At 51.9% G+C, this 16560-nt stretch overlaps 1 protein-coding gene across 6 annotated transcripts in view; it reads right to left on the reverse strand.

Annotated features, from left to right (window-relative positions):
* osbpl9 (oxysterol binding protein-like 9) overlaps positions 1-16560 on the reverse strand; it is a 353537-nt gene that overhangs the window by 32682 nt on the left and 304295 nt on the right. For all 6 annotated transcript variants that reach the window (XM_072510896.1, XM_072510895.1, XM_072510897.1 and 3 more), the window contains one exon: positions 8624-8733. In XM_072510896.1, the coding sequence (XP_072366997.1) occupies positions 8624-8733 (110 nt within the window). The remainder of the gene's footprint in view (positions 1-8623; positions 8734-16560) is intronic.

Below are 16560 nucleotides of genomic sequence, written 5' to 3' on the forward strand. Positions count from 1 at the left end.
GAATCTCCCCAATCAGTCTCTCCCTTTCTTTACCCTCTTGCTTCCCCTTATGGGCCCTTATGGAGATCAGCTCCCCTCTCACCACCACCTTCAGCGCCTCCCAGACTACTCCCACCTGGACCTCTCCGTCATCATTGACCTCTAGGTATCTTTCCATACATCCCCTCACCCTTCCACATACCCCCTCGTCCGCCAACATTCCCATGTCCAATCTCCAAAGTGGGCGTTGCTCCTTTTCCTCACCTAGTTCCAGATCTACCCAATGTGGGGCATGATCTGAAATGGCTATAGCCGAGTACTCCGCTCCTGCCACCTTCGGGATCAGCGCCCTTCCCAGGACAAAGAAATCTATCCGGGAGTACACTTTATGGACGTGGGAGAAGAAGGAAAACTCTTTACTCCTCGGTCTAGTAAATCTCCAGGGATCCACTCCTCCCATCTGCTCCATAAAGCCCTTAAGCACCTTGGCCGCTGCCGGTCTCCTCCCGGTCCTAGATCTGGACCGGTCCAGCCCTGGGTCCAGCACCGTGTTGAAGTTTCCCCCCCCCATTACCAACTTTCCCATCTCCAGGTCCGGGATGCGCCCCAACATACGCTTCATAAAGTTTGCATCATCCCAATTCGGGGCATATACGTTCACCAGAACCACCGCTTCACCTTGCAGTCTGCCACTCATCATCACGTACCTACCCCCACTGTCCGCCACTATGGTCTTCGCCTCAAACAATACCAGTTTCCCCACCAGTATTGCCACCCCTCTATTTTTTGCATCCAAGCCCGAGTGGAATACCTGTCCCACCAATCCTTTTCTTAATCTGACCTGATCCGCCAGTTTCAGGTCCGTCTCCTGAAGCATAACCACGTCTGCCTTTAGCTTCTTTAGGTGTGCAAATACCCTTGCCCTCTTAATCGGCCCATTCAACCCTCTCACGTTCCACGTGATCAACCGGGTTGGGGGGCTCTTTACCCCCCCCCCCCATCGTCGACTAGCCATCCCCTTTTTTAAACCAGCTCCTCACCCGGTTCCCACGCAACCGCTTGTCCCCCAGACGGCGCCCTCCCGTCCCGACCATCCCATCCCGTAACAGCTCCCTCTTCCCCTTAGCAGCAGCAACCCAGTTAATCCCCCCCGCTAGATCCCGCTCTAGCTTGATTGCACCCCCCATATTGCTTCCCGGAGTCAGCAAACTCTGGCTGACCTCGGCTTCCCCCGTTTATCCTTAGCCTCCCTGCGTGTGAGGCCCCCTCGTTCCTACGCCCCCTTTTCCCGCCACAGTTTCCATAGCGCGGGAACAAAGTCCACGCTTTCCTCTCGGCCCCACCCCTAATGGCGCAGCTCCCTCTCTCCTTCCCCATCCCCTTCCCCACCGGCGCCCACATTTCTTCGTGTCCCCCCCCTTCGAGGGGAAAAAATTCCATCTGATTTACAATTCCTTGCCACCACCTCGCTACTTCATTCCAAACATCCTTTCCCAAATCTAGTCCAACTTCTCCTCTTGAATGAATGTCCACGCCTCCTCTGCCGTCTCGAAGTAGTGGTGTTTGCCCTGGTGTGTAACCCAGTCTTGCCGGCTGCAACATTCCGAATTTCACTTTCTTCCTGTGGAGCACCGCCTTGGCCCGATTGAAACTCGCCCTCCTTCTCGCCACCTCCGCATTCCAATCTTGGTAGACGCGGATCACCGCATTCTCCCATCTGCTGCTCCGTGTCTTCTTAGCTCATCTCAGGACCATCGCCCTGTCCTTGTAGCGGTGGAATCTCACCACTAGTGCTCGCTAGTTCCCCTGCCTTTGGTCTTCTCACGAGGACCCGGTACGCACCCTCCACTTCCAGGGGGCCCGTCGGGGCCTCAGCTCCCATTCAGGTATGGAGCATCACGCTCACGTACACCCCAACGTCCGCTCCCTCTGCCCCTTCGGCGAGACCCAAAATCCTTAAGATCTTCCTCCTCGAGCTATTTTCCAGGGCTTCCAATCTCTCCATACACATCTTGTGTAGCGCCTCGTGCGTCTCCGTCTTCACCACCAAGCCCTGTATCTCGACCTCATTTTCGGCAGCCTTTGCCTTCACTCCACGGAGCTCCATCTCTTGGGTCTTTTGCGTCTCCTTCAGCCCCTCAATCGCCTGCAGCATCGGCGCCAGCACCTCCTTCTTGAGCTCCTCCACACATCGCCGGAGGAACTCCTGCTGTTCCAGGCCCCATACCAACTGGGCTCCCTCAGCCACCATCTTGTTTCTCCCTTCTCTTCTCTGCCGCTGCTGCAGAGGATCCTCCACAATCTGGCCACTACTATCACTTCTTTCCATCCACACCCGGGGGGACTCCTTCCTGTGTCGCCTCACACTGGGTTTAGCCTTTGAAAATTTCCGTTGGGGCTCCCGATAAGAGCCCAAAAGTCAGTTGAAACGGGAGGTGCCGAAACGTGCGACTTAGCTGGTCATCGCCGCACACGGAAGTCGCGTTTGTCTTTTAGTACGCATGGCCTCCCCGAGGTGCTGGTCACGGATAACGGCACTCCATTCACGAGTGAGGAGTTTGCGAGGTTCATAAAGATGAACGGCATACGCCATATCCGCACTGCCCCTTACCACCCGGCTTCAAATGGATTGGCAGAGCGTGCAGTGCAGACATTCAGAAGAGGCCTAAAGAAGCAGTCTTCCGGATCAATGGACACGAGACTGGCTCGCTTTTTGTTTACATATAGGACCACCCGCCATGCGGTGACTGGGGTAGCTCCCGCAGAACTCCTAATGGGCCGGAGACTTCGCACCTGCCTTAGTATGGTTTCCCCGGACATTGGCGCAAAAGTACGCCACACACAAGAACGGCAGGGACAGGGATTTTCTCGGCATCGGCCGATTCGGCAGTTTGCGCCCGGTGACCCAGTGTTCGTTCGGAATTTTGCTGGTGGTGCCCAGTGGGTTCCTGGCGTAATCTTTCGCCAAATGGGCCCTATATCTTACCAGGTGCAAGCCCAGGGTCGTCTCCAGTGCAAACATGTAGACCATGTTCGGTCCAGAAGACTATCCCATCCAAAGATTCCCCGCCCCCGGAGCTCATTTCTACAGCCGCAGAGACTAGAGACAATGGAAGGTAGTCCTCACAATCTTCCTCTGGTGCCTCACTCAAAGCCTGCGCAGGTCGTTACAGAACCGAATGGAGATAGAGACCCTGACATGATGGAGGCAGCAGACTCTGACTCCAAGATGGAGACACAGGACGCATCAGAGGGGGAATCCTCGGGTCCACGGGCCGTGGATGTACAACCGTTACACCGTTCATCACGGAAGCACCGGTCTCAGTCTCGTTACACGCCGCCTGATCCAGCGCCGTGTGCAAATGGTGTCCGGCCTGCGGCAAAACGAGTCCGACGCCCTCCTTCGCCAGGGTCTTCAGTGGATTCCTTGGACTTTGGGGGGGGAGGGTTGTTATAACCTGCCTGCTTACCATTGGCTGGGGACCAATGACAATCCCACAATCCTGTGGGAGCATGAGCTTCCCCAATGAGGGGGGCGGAGAAACCATTAGTAAACTCCTAGTATAAATAAAGCTGGCCCGTTTGGAAACAGCAGGAAGGAGTGTGCAGCAAGGGAAGTTGCTGCTGCTGTTATATATATATATATATATATTATTGTAAATAAATGTTATTACTTTGTATCCTTAAAACTTGTGCTGTATTCTTCGTGGCCCTCACAAAAATAATAAAAACTCAAGACTATTAAAAGATGTAACCATTCATTCAATATTGTAGATAAGAAGTTACTATAACCGGAATCTTGTCAGAGTTTTTGATATGAAAATACTGCAACTTGTATTTCATTTCAAAATATTATAAGTTGCACCTCTAGTAATGAAGCTGGTTTAGCAGGTGCTGGAGAACAACGCGAGGAGGAACAACCTAAGGATTCTTGGTCTTCCTGAAGGTGCGGAGGGAGCGGACGTCGGGGCATATGTGAGCACGATGCTGCACTCGTTAATGGGAGCGGAGGCCCCGGCGGGTCCGCTGGAGGTGGAGGGAGCATACCGAGTGATGGCGCGAGGACCGAGAGCAGGAGAAATTCCTAGAGCCATAGTGGTGAGATTCCTCCGTTTTAAGGACAAAGAGATGGTCCTTAGATGGGCAAAGAAAACTCGGAGCAGTAAGTGGGAGAACGCGGTGATCCGCGTATACCAAGACTGGAGTGCGGAGGTGGCGAGAAGGAGGGCGAGCTTTAATCGGGCCAAGGCGGTGCTTCACAAAAAGAAGATAAAATTCGGAATGCTGCAACCGGCAAGACTGTGGGTCACATATCAAGGGAGGCACCACTACTTTGAGACGGCGGATGAGGCGTGGACTTTTATCGTGGAAGGAAAAATTGGAATGAGCGGGTTATTTTTTAAAAAAAGAACATTTGAAACAAAGTGGTGGGGCGAGTATGGGGGGGCGAAGAGGGGGGTAAAAAGGGGGGGAAAAGAGGAGTTTTATGTTATTAATCCTGCGATGTGGTAACTTTTCTCTCTTCCACAGGAGGTGGTAGGGGGAGGAAAGGAGGTGGAGGAGATGGGGCGTTGGCCATTGGGGGCGGGGCCAAGGGGGAAGCGCGGGCTCGGTTCCCGCGCTATGATAATCATGGCGGGAATAGGGAAGCAGGAATGAGGGGGCGTCGCACGGTGCGAGCCGAGGTCACGGGGGGGAAGCCGAGGTCGGCCAGAGTTTGCTGACTTCTGGGAGCAACATGGGGGTGTAACTACGCTAGTGGGGGATCTAGCGGGGGGGGGGGGGGGGGGTGGGGGGGGAATTATTGGGCTGCTGCTGCTGGGGAGAGGGGGGAGCTGGCATGGGGTGGGATGGGCGGGGGGGCACCGCTTGGGGGGGACACAGCTGCGTGGGAACCGGGTGAGGAGCTGGAAAAAGGGGATGGCTAATCGACAAGGGGGGGTAAAAAGCCCCCCAACCCGGCTGATCACGTGGAACGAGAGAGGGCTGAACGGGCCGATAAAGAGGGCACGGGTACTCGCACACCTTAAGAAACTTAAGGCAGACGTTACAGATGTTACAGGAAACGCACTTGAAACTGATAGATCAGGTGAGACTACGCAAAGGTTGGGTGGGGCAGGTGTTCCATTCGGGGCTAGATGCGAAAAACAGGGAGGTGGCTATATTAGTGGGGAAGCGGGTAATATTTGAGGCAAAGACTATAGTGGCGGATAGCGGGGGCAGATACGTGATGGTGAGTGGCAAACTACAGGGGGAGACAGTGGTTTTGGTAAACGTACATGCCCCGAACTGGGATGAATGCCAATTTTATGAGGCGTATGCTAAGACGCATCCTGGACCTAGAGGTGGGAAAGTTGGTAATGGGGGGGGGAGATTTCAATACGGTGTTGGAACCAGGGCTGGACAGGTCGAGGTCCAGGACTGGAAGGAGGCCGGCAGCAGCCAAGGTGCTTAAAGATTTTATGGAGCAGATGGGAGGAGTAGACCCGTGGAGATTTAGCAGACCTAGGAGTAAGGAGTTTTCATTTTTCTCCTATGTCCACAAAGTCTATTCGCGAATAGACTTTTTTGTTTTGGGAAGGGCGTTGATCCTGAAGGTGAGGGGAACGGAGTATACGGCTATAGCCATTTCGGATCACGCTCCACATTGGGTGGACTTGGAGATAGGGGAGGAAACAGAAGGGCGCCCACCCTGGAGAATGAACATGGGGCTAATAATGGCAGATGAGGGGGTGTGTCTAAGGGTGAGGGGGTGCATTGAAAAGTACTTGGAACTCAATGATAATGGGGAGGTCCAGGTGGGAGTGGTCTGGGAGGCGCTGAAGGCAGTGGTTAGAGGGGAGCTGATATCAATAAGGGCACATAAAGGAAAGCAGGAGAGTAGGGAACGGGAGCGGTTGCTGCAAGAACTTCTGAGGGTGGACAGGCAATATGCGGAGGCACCGGAGGAGGGACTGTACAGGGAAAGGCAAAGGCTACACGTAGAATTTGACTTGCTGACAACGGGTACTGCAGAGGCACAGTGGAGGAAGGCACAGGGTGTACAGTACGAATATGGGGAGAAGGCGAGCAGGTTGCTGGCCCACCAATTGAGGAAAAGGGGAGCAGCGAGGGAAATAGGGGGAGTGAGGGATGAGGAAGGAGAGATGGAGCGGGGAGCGGAGAGAGTGAATGGAGTGTTCAAGGCATTTTATAAAAAATTATACGAAGCTCAACCCCCGGATGGGAGGGAGAGAATGATGGGCTTTCTGGACCGGCTGGAATTTCCCAAGGTGGAGGAGCAGGAAAGGGTGGGACTGGGAGCACAGATTGAAATAGAGAAAGTAGTGAAAGGAATTAGGAGCATGCAGGCGGGGAAGGCTCCGGGACCGGATGGATTCCCAGTTGAATTTTACAGGAAATATGTGGACTTGCTCGCCCCGCTACTGATGAGGACCTTTAATGAGGCAAACGAAAGGGGACAGCTGCCCCCGACTATGTCTGAGGCAACGATATCGCTTCTCCTAAAGAAGGAAAAGGACCCGCTGCAATGCGGAGAAGAACACCGGGTATCTCTGTATGCGGATGATTTGTTGTTATATGTAGCGGACCCGGCGGAGGGGATGCCAGAGATAATGCGGACACTTCGGGAGTTTGGAGAATTCTCAGGATATAAACTGAACATGGGGAAAAGTGAGTTGTTTGTGGTGCATCCAGGGGAGCAGAGCAGAGAAATAGAGGACTTTCCGCTGAGGAAGGTAACAAGGGACTTTCGTTACTTGGGGATCCAGATAGCCAAGAATTGGGGTACATTGCATAGGTTAAATTTAACGCGATTGGTGGAACAAATGGAGGAGGACTTCAAGAGATGGGACATGGTATCCCTGTCACTGGCAGCGAGGGTGCAGGCGGTTAAAATGGTAGTCCTCCCGAGATTCCTCTTTGTGTTTCAGTGCTTCCCGGTGGTGATCACGAAGGCTTTTTTCAAAAGGATCGAAAAGAGTATCATGAGTTTTGTGTGGGCCGGGAAGACCCCGAGAGTGAGGAAGGGATTCTTACAGCGTAGTAGGGATGGGGGGGGCTGGCACTACCGAGCCTAAGTGAGTACTACTGGGCCGCCAATATCTCAATGGTGAGTAAGTGGATGGGAGAAGAGGAGGGAGCGGCGTGGAAGAGATTGGAGAGGGCATCCTGTAGGGGGGCTAGCCTACAAGCTATGGTGACGGCCCCATTGCCGTTCTCACCGAAGAAATACACCAGAAGCCCGGTGGTGGTGGCGACGGCATAGGGGAAAGACAGGAGCCTTGGTGGGGTCCCCGATAAGAAATAACCATAGGTTTGCCCCGGGGAGAATGGATGGGGGATTTGGAATATGGCAAAGAGCAGGAGTAACGCAACTGAAAGATCTGTTTGTGGATGGGAAGTTCGCAAGTCTGGGAGCGCTGACCGAGAAATATGGGTTGCCCCAAGGGAATGCATTCCGGTATATGCAACTGAGGGCTTTTGCGAGGCAACAGGTGAGGGAATTCCCGCAGCTCCCGACGCATGAGGTGCAGGACAGAGTGATCTCAAAGACATGGGTGGGGGACGGTAAGGTGTCAGATATATATTGGGAAATGAGGGACGAGGGGGAGATTATGGTAGATGAGCTGAAAGGGAAATGGGAAGAAGAGCTGGGGGAGGAGATTGAGGAGGGGCTGTGGGCGGATGCCCTAAGTAGGGTAAACTCATCGTCCTCGTGTGCCAGGCGTGCCAGGCTAAGCCTGATTCAATTTAAGGTGTTACACAGGGCGCATATGACTGGAGCACGGCTCAGTAAATTTTTTGGGGTAGAGGATAGGTGTGCGAGATGCTCGAGAAGCCCAGCGAATCACACCCACATGTTTTGGTCATGTCCGGCACTACAGGGGTTCTGGGTGGGGGTGACAAAGGTGCTTTCGAAGGTAGTGGGGGTACAGGTCGAACCAAGCTGGGGGTTGGCTATATTTGGGGTTTCACAAGAGCCGGGAGTGCAGGAGGCGAGAGAGGCCGATGTTTTGGCCTTTGCGTCCCTAGTAGCCCGGCGCAGGATACTGTTGATGTGGAAGGAAGCCAAGCCCCCGGGGGTGGAGACCTGGATAAATGGCATGGCAGGGTTTATAAAGCTGGAACGGATTAAGTTCGTCCTAAGGGGATCGGCTCAAGGGTTCACCAGGCGGTGGCAACCGTTCGTCGAATACCTCACAGAAAGATACAGGGAATGGAAAAGAAGAAGGCAGCAGCAGCAGCCCAGGGGGGGTGGGGGGGGGGAGGAACCAGAAGGACTCTCAGGGTTGTTAATATATATGTATAATATGTATAGGTCGTTGCTATAAATAATTGTATATTGGACTGTTAAATCATATTTTTGGAGAGTGTTTATCTGAGACAAGGCAGTTGCCATTTAGTTTTAGCTTTCGTTATATATTATTTATTCTTTGTTTATAAAACAGGTCATTGTTATTTATACTGTTATATTATTGTGTAAAGGATACACAATGTACTGTGATGGTTGACCAAAAATTTTCAATAAAATATATATTTTTTTAAATGAAGCTGGTTTAGCAACGAACCATCATTGACTTTAGGGGACCAAGTTTTAATTCTTCTCAATTTACAGAAAGGATACAGTTTAGCAAAAACACACCTGCATCATTTGTTCCATTAGACATGGACGAATTCAGCGATTCGGTCGTGTCTGGTCGCTTCAAGCTGCCACCTGTGCTGCCGTGTGTGATCACTATTGGAGATGTTGAGCTACAAAAAAATGAAAAATGCCATTTGAAAATGAAGTTTATTTGATGTACCTTTAAAACATTCCTGCACTGAGTGGTAAATAGTGCAGTTATTTCTAACATGCAGCAACACGACTATATTGTTTCAAGCAGCCTTTCACCCATTAAGAACTATCACGGACTCAACTTACAAGCTTCTCAGTTAATTTCCTCAGTTGTACTAATAACAATAAAAAGGCACAGCAAGCACTTGGTGGTATAAACTAAATAATGGTGAATGCAACATCATATAAAAGGGAGAACCGTATTATAAAGAGGTTTTGTCGCACTGAATTGTTAGGTTAAGGCTTAAATCGACCCTGTAAGGAGTTATTCAGGAAAAATTACTTTCAAAAGTTTGAGTATCCATATACACAGTTTGTTTTGCATAATTTTCTCATTTTTGAGTAGTTGGAGGAGAGGGAGAAATATAATAGACAATTTCTTCATTTTTTGAAAAAGACAATATTAAACAAAGCTGAAAGCAACTAATCAAAGGCATACACAAATAGCCTATTTTTAAAAAACGTTTAACCCTTAGAAAGGAAAGAAAAAACAATTATCATGATGCAAAGAAAAATAATAATGTTCAAAGTATATTTCTGAGCATTTAGTGCAAATTTAAAGTCTGATGATTGCTTTCTAAAGCAGTGGTTCTCACCCTCCTGCTTCTGAGGCCACAGTTTTCCTTATACAGATATGAGTTTATAATTGAACATGTTTATTTATTATTTTTGTTTAATATACTCAATGCGAAACCTGCTGCTGGTGCTGAATAACAATTCTTAATTTTCATGTTAACTTTCAAACCTAATGTCACATGGCTTCCCTCCCCAATCAATATCCCCTTTTTAGAAAACCTAAATTGTGCACAAATGCTAAGACTGAAGTAATGTTTTGTGATCTTGCTATAAATTTTACCAATTGCATGTAACAAATTCTACTCCACCCACCTCTCCACCCCTAACTCACCATAAGGCAGAGGAAGATCTAGGAAATTATGTCAGGTGACTAACACTCGTAATGGTACCTTCACCTCCCTCTGTCATGGCTTATTGTCATGTGAAAGTCTCTGTCCAGTTGAAATTGTGTTTAAACATCATTTTTTGGGCGCATGGTGGCACAGTGGTTATCACTGCTGCCTCACAGCACCAGGGACCCGGGTTTGATTCCGACATGGGTGAGTGTCTGTGTGGAGCTTGCACATTCTCCCATGTCTGCGTGGATTTCCTCTGGGTTCCTCCTACAGTCCAGGTAGATTGATCATGCTAAATTGCCCTTTAGGATGGGGTGCAGGAATAGTGCGGGGGATTGAGCTTATGTGGGGTGCTCTTTCATAATAATAATCTTTATTGTCACAAGTAGACTTACATTAACACTGCAATGAAGGTACTGTGAAAAGCCCCCAGTCGCCTCATTCCGGCACCTGTTCGGGTACACTGAGGGAGAATTCAGAATGTCCAAATTACCTAACAGCACGTCTTTCGGGATTTGTGGGAAGAAACCGGAGCACCCGGAGGAAATCCACGCAGACATGGGGAGAAGTGTAGACTCCTCATAAGCGGGGAATCGAACATGGGACCCTGGAGCTGTGAAGCAACAGTGCTCACCACTGTGCTACCGTGCCGCCCAAACCGAAGGATCAGTGCAGACTCAATGGGCCGAATGGTCTCCTTATGCACTGTAGCGATTCTGTGATAAGCAGTAGTAAGCACCTTTTCATGTAGCTCGACATCTCGAAACACTTCAGAGGGCAAATTACCTTCAGAATGTAGTTGCCCCAATTTAGGTGGTCAAACTTATTCAGTCAAACATAGGTATTTCTTCCAGGTAGGAAGTAACTAATTTATGGGTATAAATTGTATTTGTTTCTAAACATCCATTTTTTTTTTTTGATAAACATTTTATTGAGGTATTTATGATTTTACAACAACAACAAAATAAACAATGTACATGAATTTATATACATAGTGCCAAAAGCCGTCTTCCTCCCTTACAGGTCCCACCTTTACTAACCCCCTACTCTAAACTAAGCTAACTACCCCCCCCCCCCCCTTCTGTTAATGGTTAATTTTCCGCAAAGAAGTCGACGAACGGTTGCCACCTCCGGGCGAACCCTAACATTGACCCTCTGAAGGCGAACTTGATTTTCTCCAGACAGAGACAGCTAGCCATGTCAGACAGCCAGGTCTCCGACTTCGGGGGCTTTGAGCCCCTCCAAGCTAATAATATCCGTCTCTGGGCTACCAGGGAAACAAAGGCCAGAACATTTGCCTCTTTCTCCTCCTGGATTCCCAGATCTTCCGACACTCCAAAAATCGCCACCTCTGGACTCAGTGCCACCCTTATTTTTAACACCGTGGACATGACATCTGCAAACCACTGCCAGGATCCCCTAAGCTTTGGGCGTGTCCAGAACATGTGGACATGGTTCGCTGGCCCTCCCGCACACCTTGCCTTCTACCCCACAGAACCTGCTTATCCGAGCCACTGTCATGCGAGCCCGGTGAATGACCTTGAATTGTATCAGGCTGAGCCTGGCACATGTTGTGGACGCGTTGACTCTACTGAACGCGTCCGCCCAGAGACCATCCTCTATTTCTCCTCCCAACTCCTCTTCCCACTTCCACTTCAGCTCCTCAGTCTGCGTCCCCTCTGACCCCATGACTTCCTTGTAAATGTCAGAGACCCTCCCTTCTCCCACCCACACCCTAGAAACTACCCTGTCCTGTATCCCCCTTGGTGGTAGGAGTGGGAAGGTTGAAACCTGCCTGTGCAGGAAATTTGTTTCCCCTTGCCAATCCAAATTTCTCCTCCAGCTCCCTCACGCTAGGAAGGCTCCCCTCTATAAACATATCCCCCATCCTCTCAATCCCTGCTGTCTGCCATCTCCGAAACCCTCCATCCATCTTTCCCGGGGCGAACCGGTGATTATTACAAATTGGAGATCACACCGATGCTCCCTCCGCTCCCACATGTCTCCTTCATTGCCCCCAGACCCTCAGGGCCGCCACCACCACGGGGCTGGTGGAGTACCTTGCCGGCGGGAACGGCAGAGGCACTGTTACCAACGCCCCCAAGCTGGTGCCCTTACATGAAGCCACCTCCATACGCTCCCATATCGATCCTCTCCCCACCACCCACTTCCTCATCATGGCTATATTCTCGGGAGGACCGTCATTTTCACTGTCTGCACCCTCCCAGCTAGTGACAACGGGAGCGCGTCCCACCTCCGAAATTCGTCCTTCATTTGGTCTACTAGTTGGGCCAGATTTAGCTTGTGCAACCGTTCCCATTCCCGCGCCACCTGGATGCCTAGGTACCGAAAGCTTCCCCCTACCACTCTAAACATCAGTTCCCCCAGTCGCCTCTCCAGCCCCCTTGCCTGGACCGTGAACATCTCACTTTTCCCCATATTTAGTTTATACCCCGAAAACCGGCCAAATTCCCGCAGAATCCTCACAATTTCTTCCAGCCCCTCTAATGGGTCCGATACATACAGGAGCAGGTCGTCCGCGTAAAGCGAGACTCTGTGTTCCACTCCCCCCCGGACCAGCCCCTTGAGGCTCTCAGCGCAATTGCCAGCGGCTCTATGGCCAGCGCAAACAGCAGTGGGGAGAGGGGGCATCTGTCTCGTCCCCCGGTGCAGCCTAAAATAGTCCGATGTTGTCCTATTCGTCCGTACGCTCGCCACAGGAGCCTGATACAACAACCTGACAACAACCTGACCCAGTCAATAAAGCCCGCCCAAATCCCAACCGTCCCAGGGGGCAGCACGGTAGCATTGTTGATAGCGCAATTGCTTCACAGCTCCAGGGTCCCAAGTTCGATTCCGGCTTGGGTCACAGTCTGTGCGAAGTTTGCACATCCTCCCCATGTGTGCGTGGGTTTCCTCCGGGTGCTCCGGTTTCCTCCCACAGTCCAAAGATGTGTAGGTTAGGTGGATTAGCCATGATAAATTGCCCTTAGTGTCCAAAATTGCTCTTAGTGTTGGGTGGGGTTACTGGGTTATGGGGATAGGGTGGAAGTGTTGACCTTGGGTTGGGTGCTCTTTCCAAGAGCTGGTGCAGTCTCGATGGGCCGAATGGCCTCTGTAAAATCTATGTTATACCTCCCACAGATATTCCCATTCTACTTGATCAAAGGCCTTCTCTGTGTCCATTGCGACCACTACCTTCACCTCCCTACCTTCCGTGGGCATCACGATCACGTTTAACAACCTTCTTACATTGGCCACCAACTGCCTCCCCTTAACAAACCCCGTCTGGTCCTCCCCAATAATGTCTGGAACACAATCCTCAATCCTAGAGGACAAGATTTTGGCCAGCAGTTTGGCGTCCACATTCAATCGGGATATCGGCCTGTAGGATCCACACAGCTCCGGGTCCTTGTCCCGCTTCAGGATCAATGAAATCGTGGCCTGTGACATCGTCGGGGGAAGCACCCTACGCTCCCTCGCCTCATTCAATGTCCTCATCAACAGCAGCCCCAATATCCCAGAGAACGTTTTATACAACTCCACTGGGTACCGTCCGGCCCCGGGGCTTTACCCAACTGCATGGCCTTCAGACCCTCCGCTATCTCTTCCAACATGATCCCCAGACCTTCTACAGCCCCCCGTCCACCTTCGGGAAATTCAGCCCCCCCCAAGGAAGTGCCTCATCTCCTCCGGCCCAGCTGGCCCCCTCCTTTACTTGCCCCCTCCTTTACTTGCCATATCTCCCTGGCTGCATCCCCCTTTCTAAGCTGCCGCACAAGCCTTCTCTCCATGCTCGTAAATCGCCCTCCCTTGCCTTTCTCAGCTGCTCTACCGCCCTCCCTGTAGTTAACAAGCCAAACTCCGCCTGTAGCCTCCGCTGTTCCCTTAAATGCCCCGCCTCTGGGGTCTCCGCATACCTTCTATCGACCTGTAATATCTCCTTTATCAGTCGGTCCGTCTCTGCCCGGTCTACCTTCTCCCTGTGGGCCCGTTTCGAGATCAGCTCCCCTCTAACCACCGCCTTCAATGCCTCCCAGACCACCAAAACTTCCCCCGTGTCGTTGACTTCCAGGTAGTTCTGAATACATTTCCTCAGCCGCCTGCACACCTCTCCGTCAGCTAAAAGCCACAAGTCTAGTCTTCAGGGCAGGCGCTGGTTACCGTCTTTACTGTTGTGGGAAAAATCAACCACTTCAAGAGTCAGACTTGCTGTGATCAGATAAATGCAGTTTTAAAAAAAAAATGTTTATTCAGATTTTTCCAACAAAATTTTTAACAACCCCCCCCCCCCATAACAAAAAGAAAAAAGAACACAAACACAACAATCAAAAATAATACAAAACTTATACATTGGGTTTCCCCCGTATATAGTAACCCCCCCATATGACATTCAAAGGTACCCTTGGGGAAGCCCCCCCACCCACCCAGATACACCTCCCGAAAGAGACCCCCCCCTCCCCCCCTTGGACGGCTGCTGACCTCCTGCTAACGCTCCGCGAGATAGTCTAGGAATGGTTGCCACCGCCTGAAGAGCCCCTGCACAGACCCTCTCAAGGCAAACTTTATCCTCTCCAGCTTGATGAACCCTGCCATGTCATTTATCCAGGCTTCCACACTGGGGGGCTTTGCGTCCTTCCATAATAGCAAGATCCTCCGCCGGGCTACCAGGGACGCAAAGGCCAGGATACCGGCCTCTTTCGCCTCCTGCACTCCCGGCTCGTCCGTTACCCCAAATAGTGCCAACCCCCAGCTCGGCTTGACCTGGACTTTCACCACCTTGGACATAGTCCTCGCGAAACCCCTCCAGAACAAATTCAGTGCCGGGCACGACCAGAACATGTGGACGTGATTCGCCGGGCCTCCCGAGCACCTCCCACACCTGTCCTCCATCCCAAAGAACCTACTCAACCTCGCTCCTGTCATGTGCGCTCTGTTAGTAACCTTAAATTGTATTAGGCTGAGCCTGGCGCAAGAGGAAGAGGAATTAACCCTACTCAGGGCATCAGCCCACAGACCCTTATCTATCTCCTCCCCAAGCTCCTCCTCCCACTTGCCCTTTAACTCCTCTACAGAGGCCTCCTTCTCTTCTTTCATCTCCTGATAGATCGCCGAAACATTTCCTTCTCCGACCCATTCACCCAAAATCACCCTGTCCGGAATCCCCTGTGCCGGGAGCAACGGGAATTCCCTCACCTGCCGCCTCACAAACGCCCTCACTTGCATATACCTAAACGCATTTCCCGGGGGTAATCCAAACTTCTCCTCCAGCGCCCCTAGGCTCGCAAACGTCCCATTTATAAACAGGTCCCCCATTCTTCTAATCCCTGCCCGATGCCAGCTCCGAAACCCCCCATCCATCCTTCCCGGGACAAACCGGTGGTTCTCCCGAATCGGGGACCAAACCGAGGCTCCCACCTCGCCCCTATGCCGTCTCCACTGCCCCCAGATCTTTAACGTTGCCGCCACCACCGGACCCGTGGTGCACCTCGTTGGCGAGAGTGGCAGCGGTGCCGTCGCCAGGCCCTCAGGCTCGTGCCCCTGCAGGACGCCATCTCCAACCTCTTCCACGTCGTCCCCTCTCCCTCTATTACCCACTTACGGAGCATCGCCACATTGGCTGCCCAATAATAGCCGCGCAGATTCGGCAGCGCCAGCCCTCCCTGTCCCTGCTACGCTCCAGAAACACCCTCTTTACCCTCGGGGTCTTATTTGCCCACACAAAACCCATGATGCTCCTACCTACCCGTTTAAAAAAGGCCTTGGTAATCATAATGGGAAGGCACTGGAACACAAGAGAAACCTCGGGAGGACCATCATTTTAACCGACTGTACCCTGCCCGCTAGCGAGAGTGGCAGCACATCCCATCTTTTCAAATCCTCCTCCATCTGCTCCACCAGCCGCGTCAAATTGTGCTTGTGCAGGGCCCCCCCAACTCCCAGCCACCTGGATCCCCAAGTAGTGAAAGTTCCTTTCCGCCCTCTTCAATGGTAGGTCATCTATCCCCCTTCCCTGGTCCCCTGAATGCACCACAAAGAGCTCACTTTTCCCTACGTTGAGCTTATAGCCTGAGAAGTCCCCAAACTCCCTTAGGATCCGCATGACCTCCACCATCCCCTCCACTGGATCTGCCACATACAGCAACAGGTCGTCCGCAGACAGCGACACCCGATGTTCCTCTTCCCCTCGGACCAATCCCCTCCATTTCCTGGACTCCCTTAGTGCCATGGCCAAAGGCTCGATTGCCAATGCAAACAACAAGGGGGACAGGGAGCACCCCTGCCTCGTCCCTCGGTACAGCCGAAAGTACTCCGACCTCCGCCGATTCGTAGCCACACTCTATATAGCAGCCGGACCCAGCTGATAAACCCCACCCCGAACCCAAACCTCCGCAACACTTCCCAAACATACTCCCACTCCACCCGGTCGAAGGCCTTCTCCGCGTCCATAGCTGCCACTACCTCCGCTTCTCCCTCCACCGATGGCATCATCATCACATTTAGGAGCCTTCGCACATTGGTATTTAGCTGCCTACCCTTTACAAATCCCGTCTGGTCCTCGTGAATCACCCCGGGACACAGTCCTCAATCCTCGTAGCCAACTTAGCATCTACGTTGAGGAGCGAGATCGGTCTATACGACCCGCATTGCAGTGGGTCCATATCCCGCTTCAGGATCAAAGAGATCGTCGCCTCCGACATTGTCCCCCTCCTCCCTTGCTTCATTGAAGATCCTTACCAGCAACGGGGCTAACCGGTCTACATACCTCCTATAGAACTCCACCGGGAACCCATCCGGCCCTGGGGCCTTCCCTGCCTGCATGCTCCCCAGTCC

The sequence above is a fragment of the Scyliorhinus torazame genome, chromosome 7 (genome assembly GCF_047496885.1).
Source record: "Scyliorhinus torazame isolate Kashiwa2021f chromosome 7, sScyTor2.1, whole genome shotgun sequence".
Classification (NCBI taxonomy): Eukaryota; Metazoa; Chordata; class Chondrichthyes; order Carcharhiniformes; family Scyliorhinidae; genus Scyliorhinus; species Scyliorhinus torazame.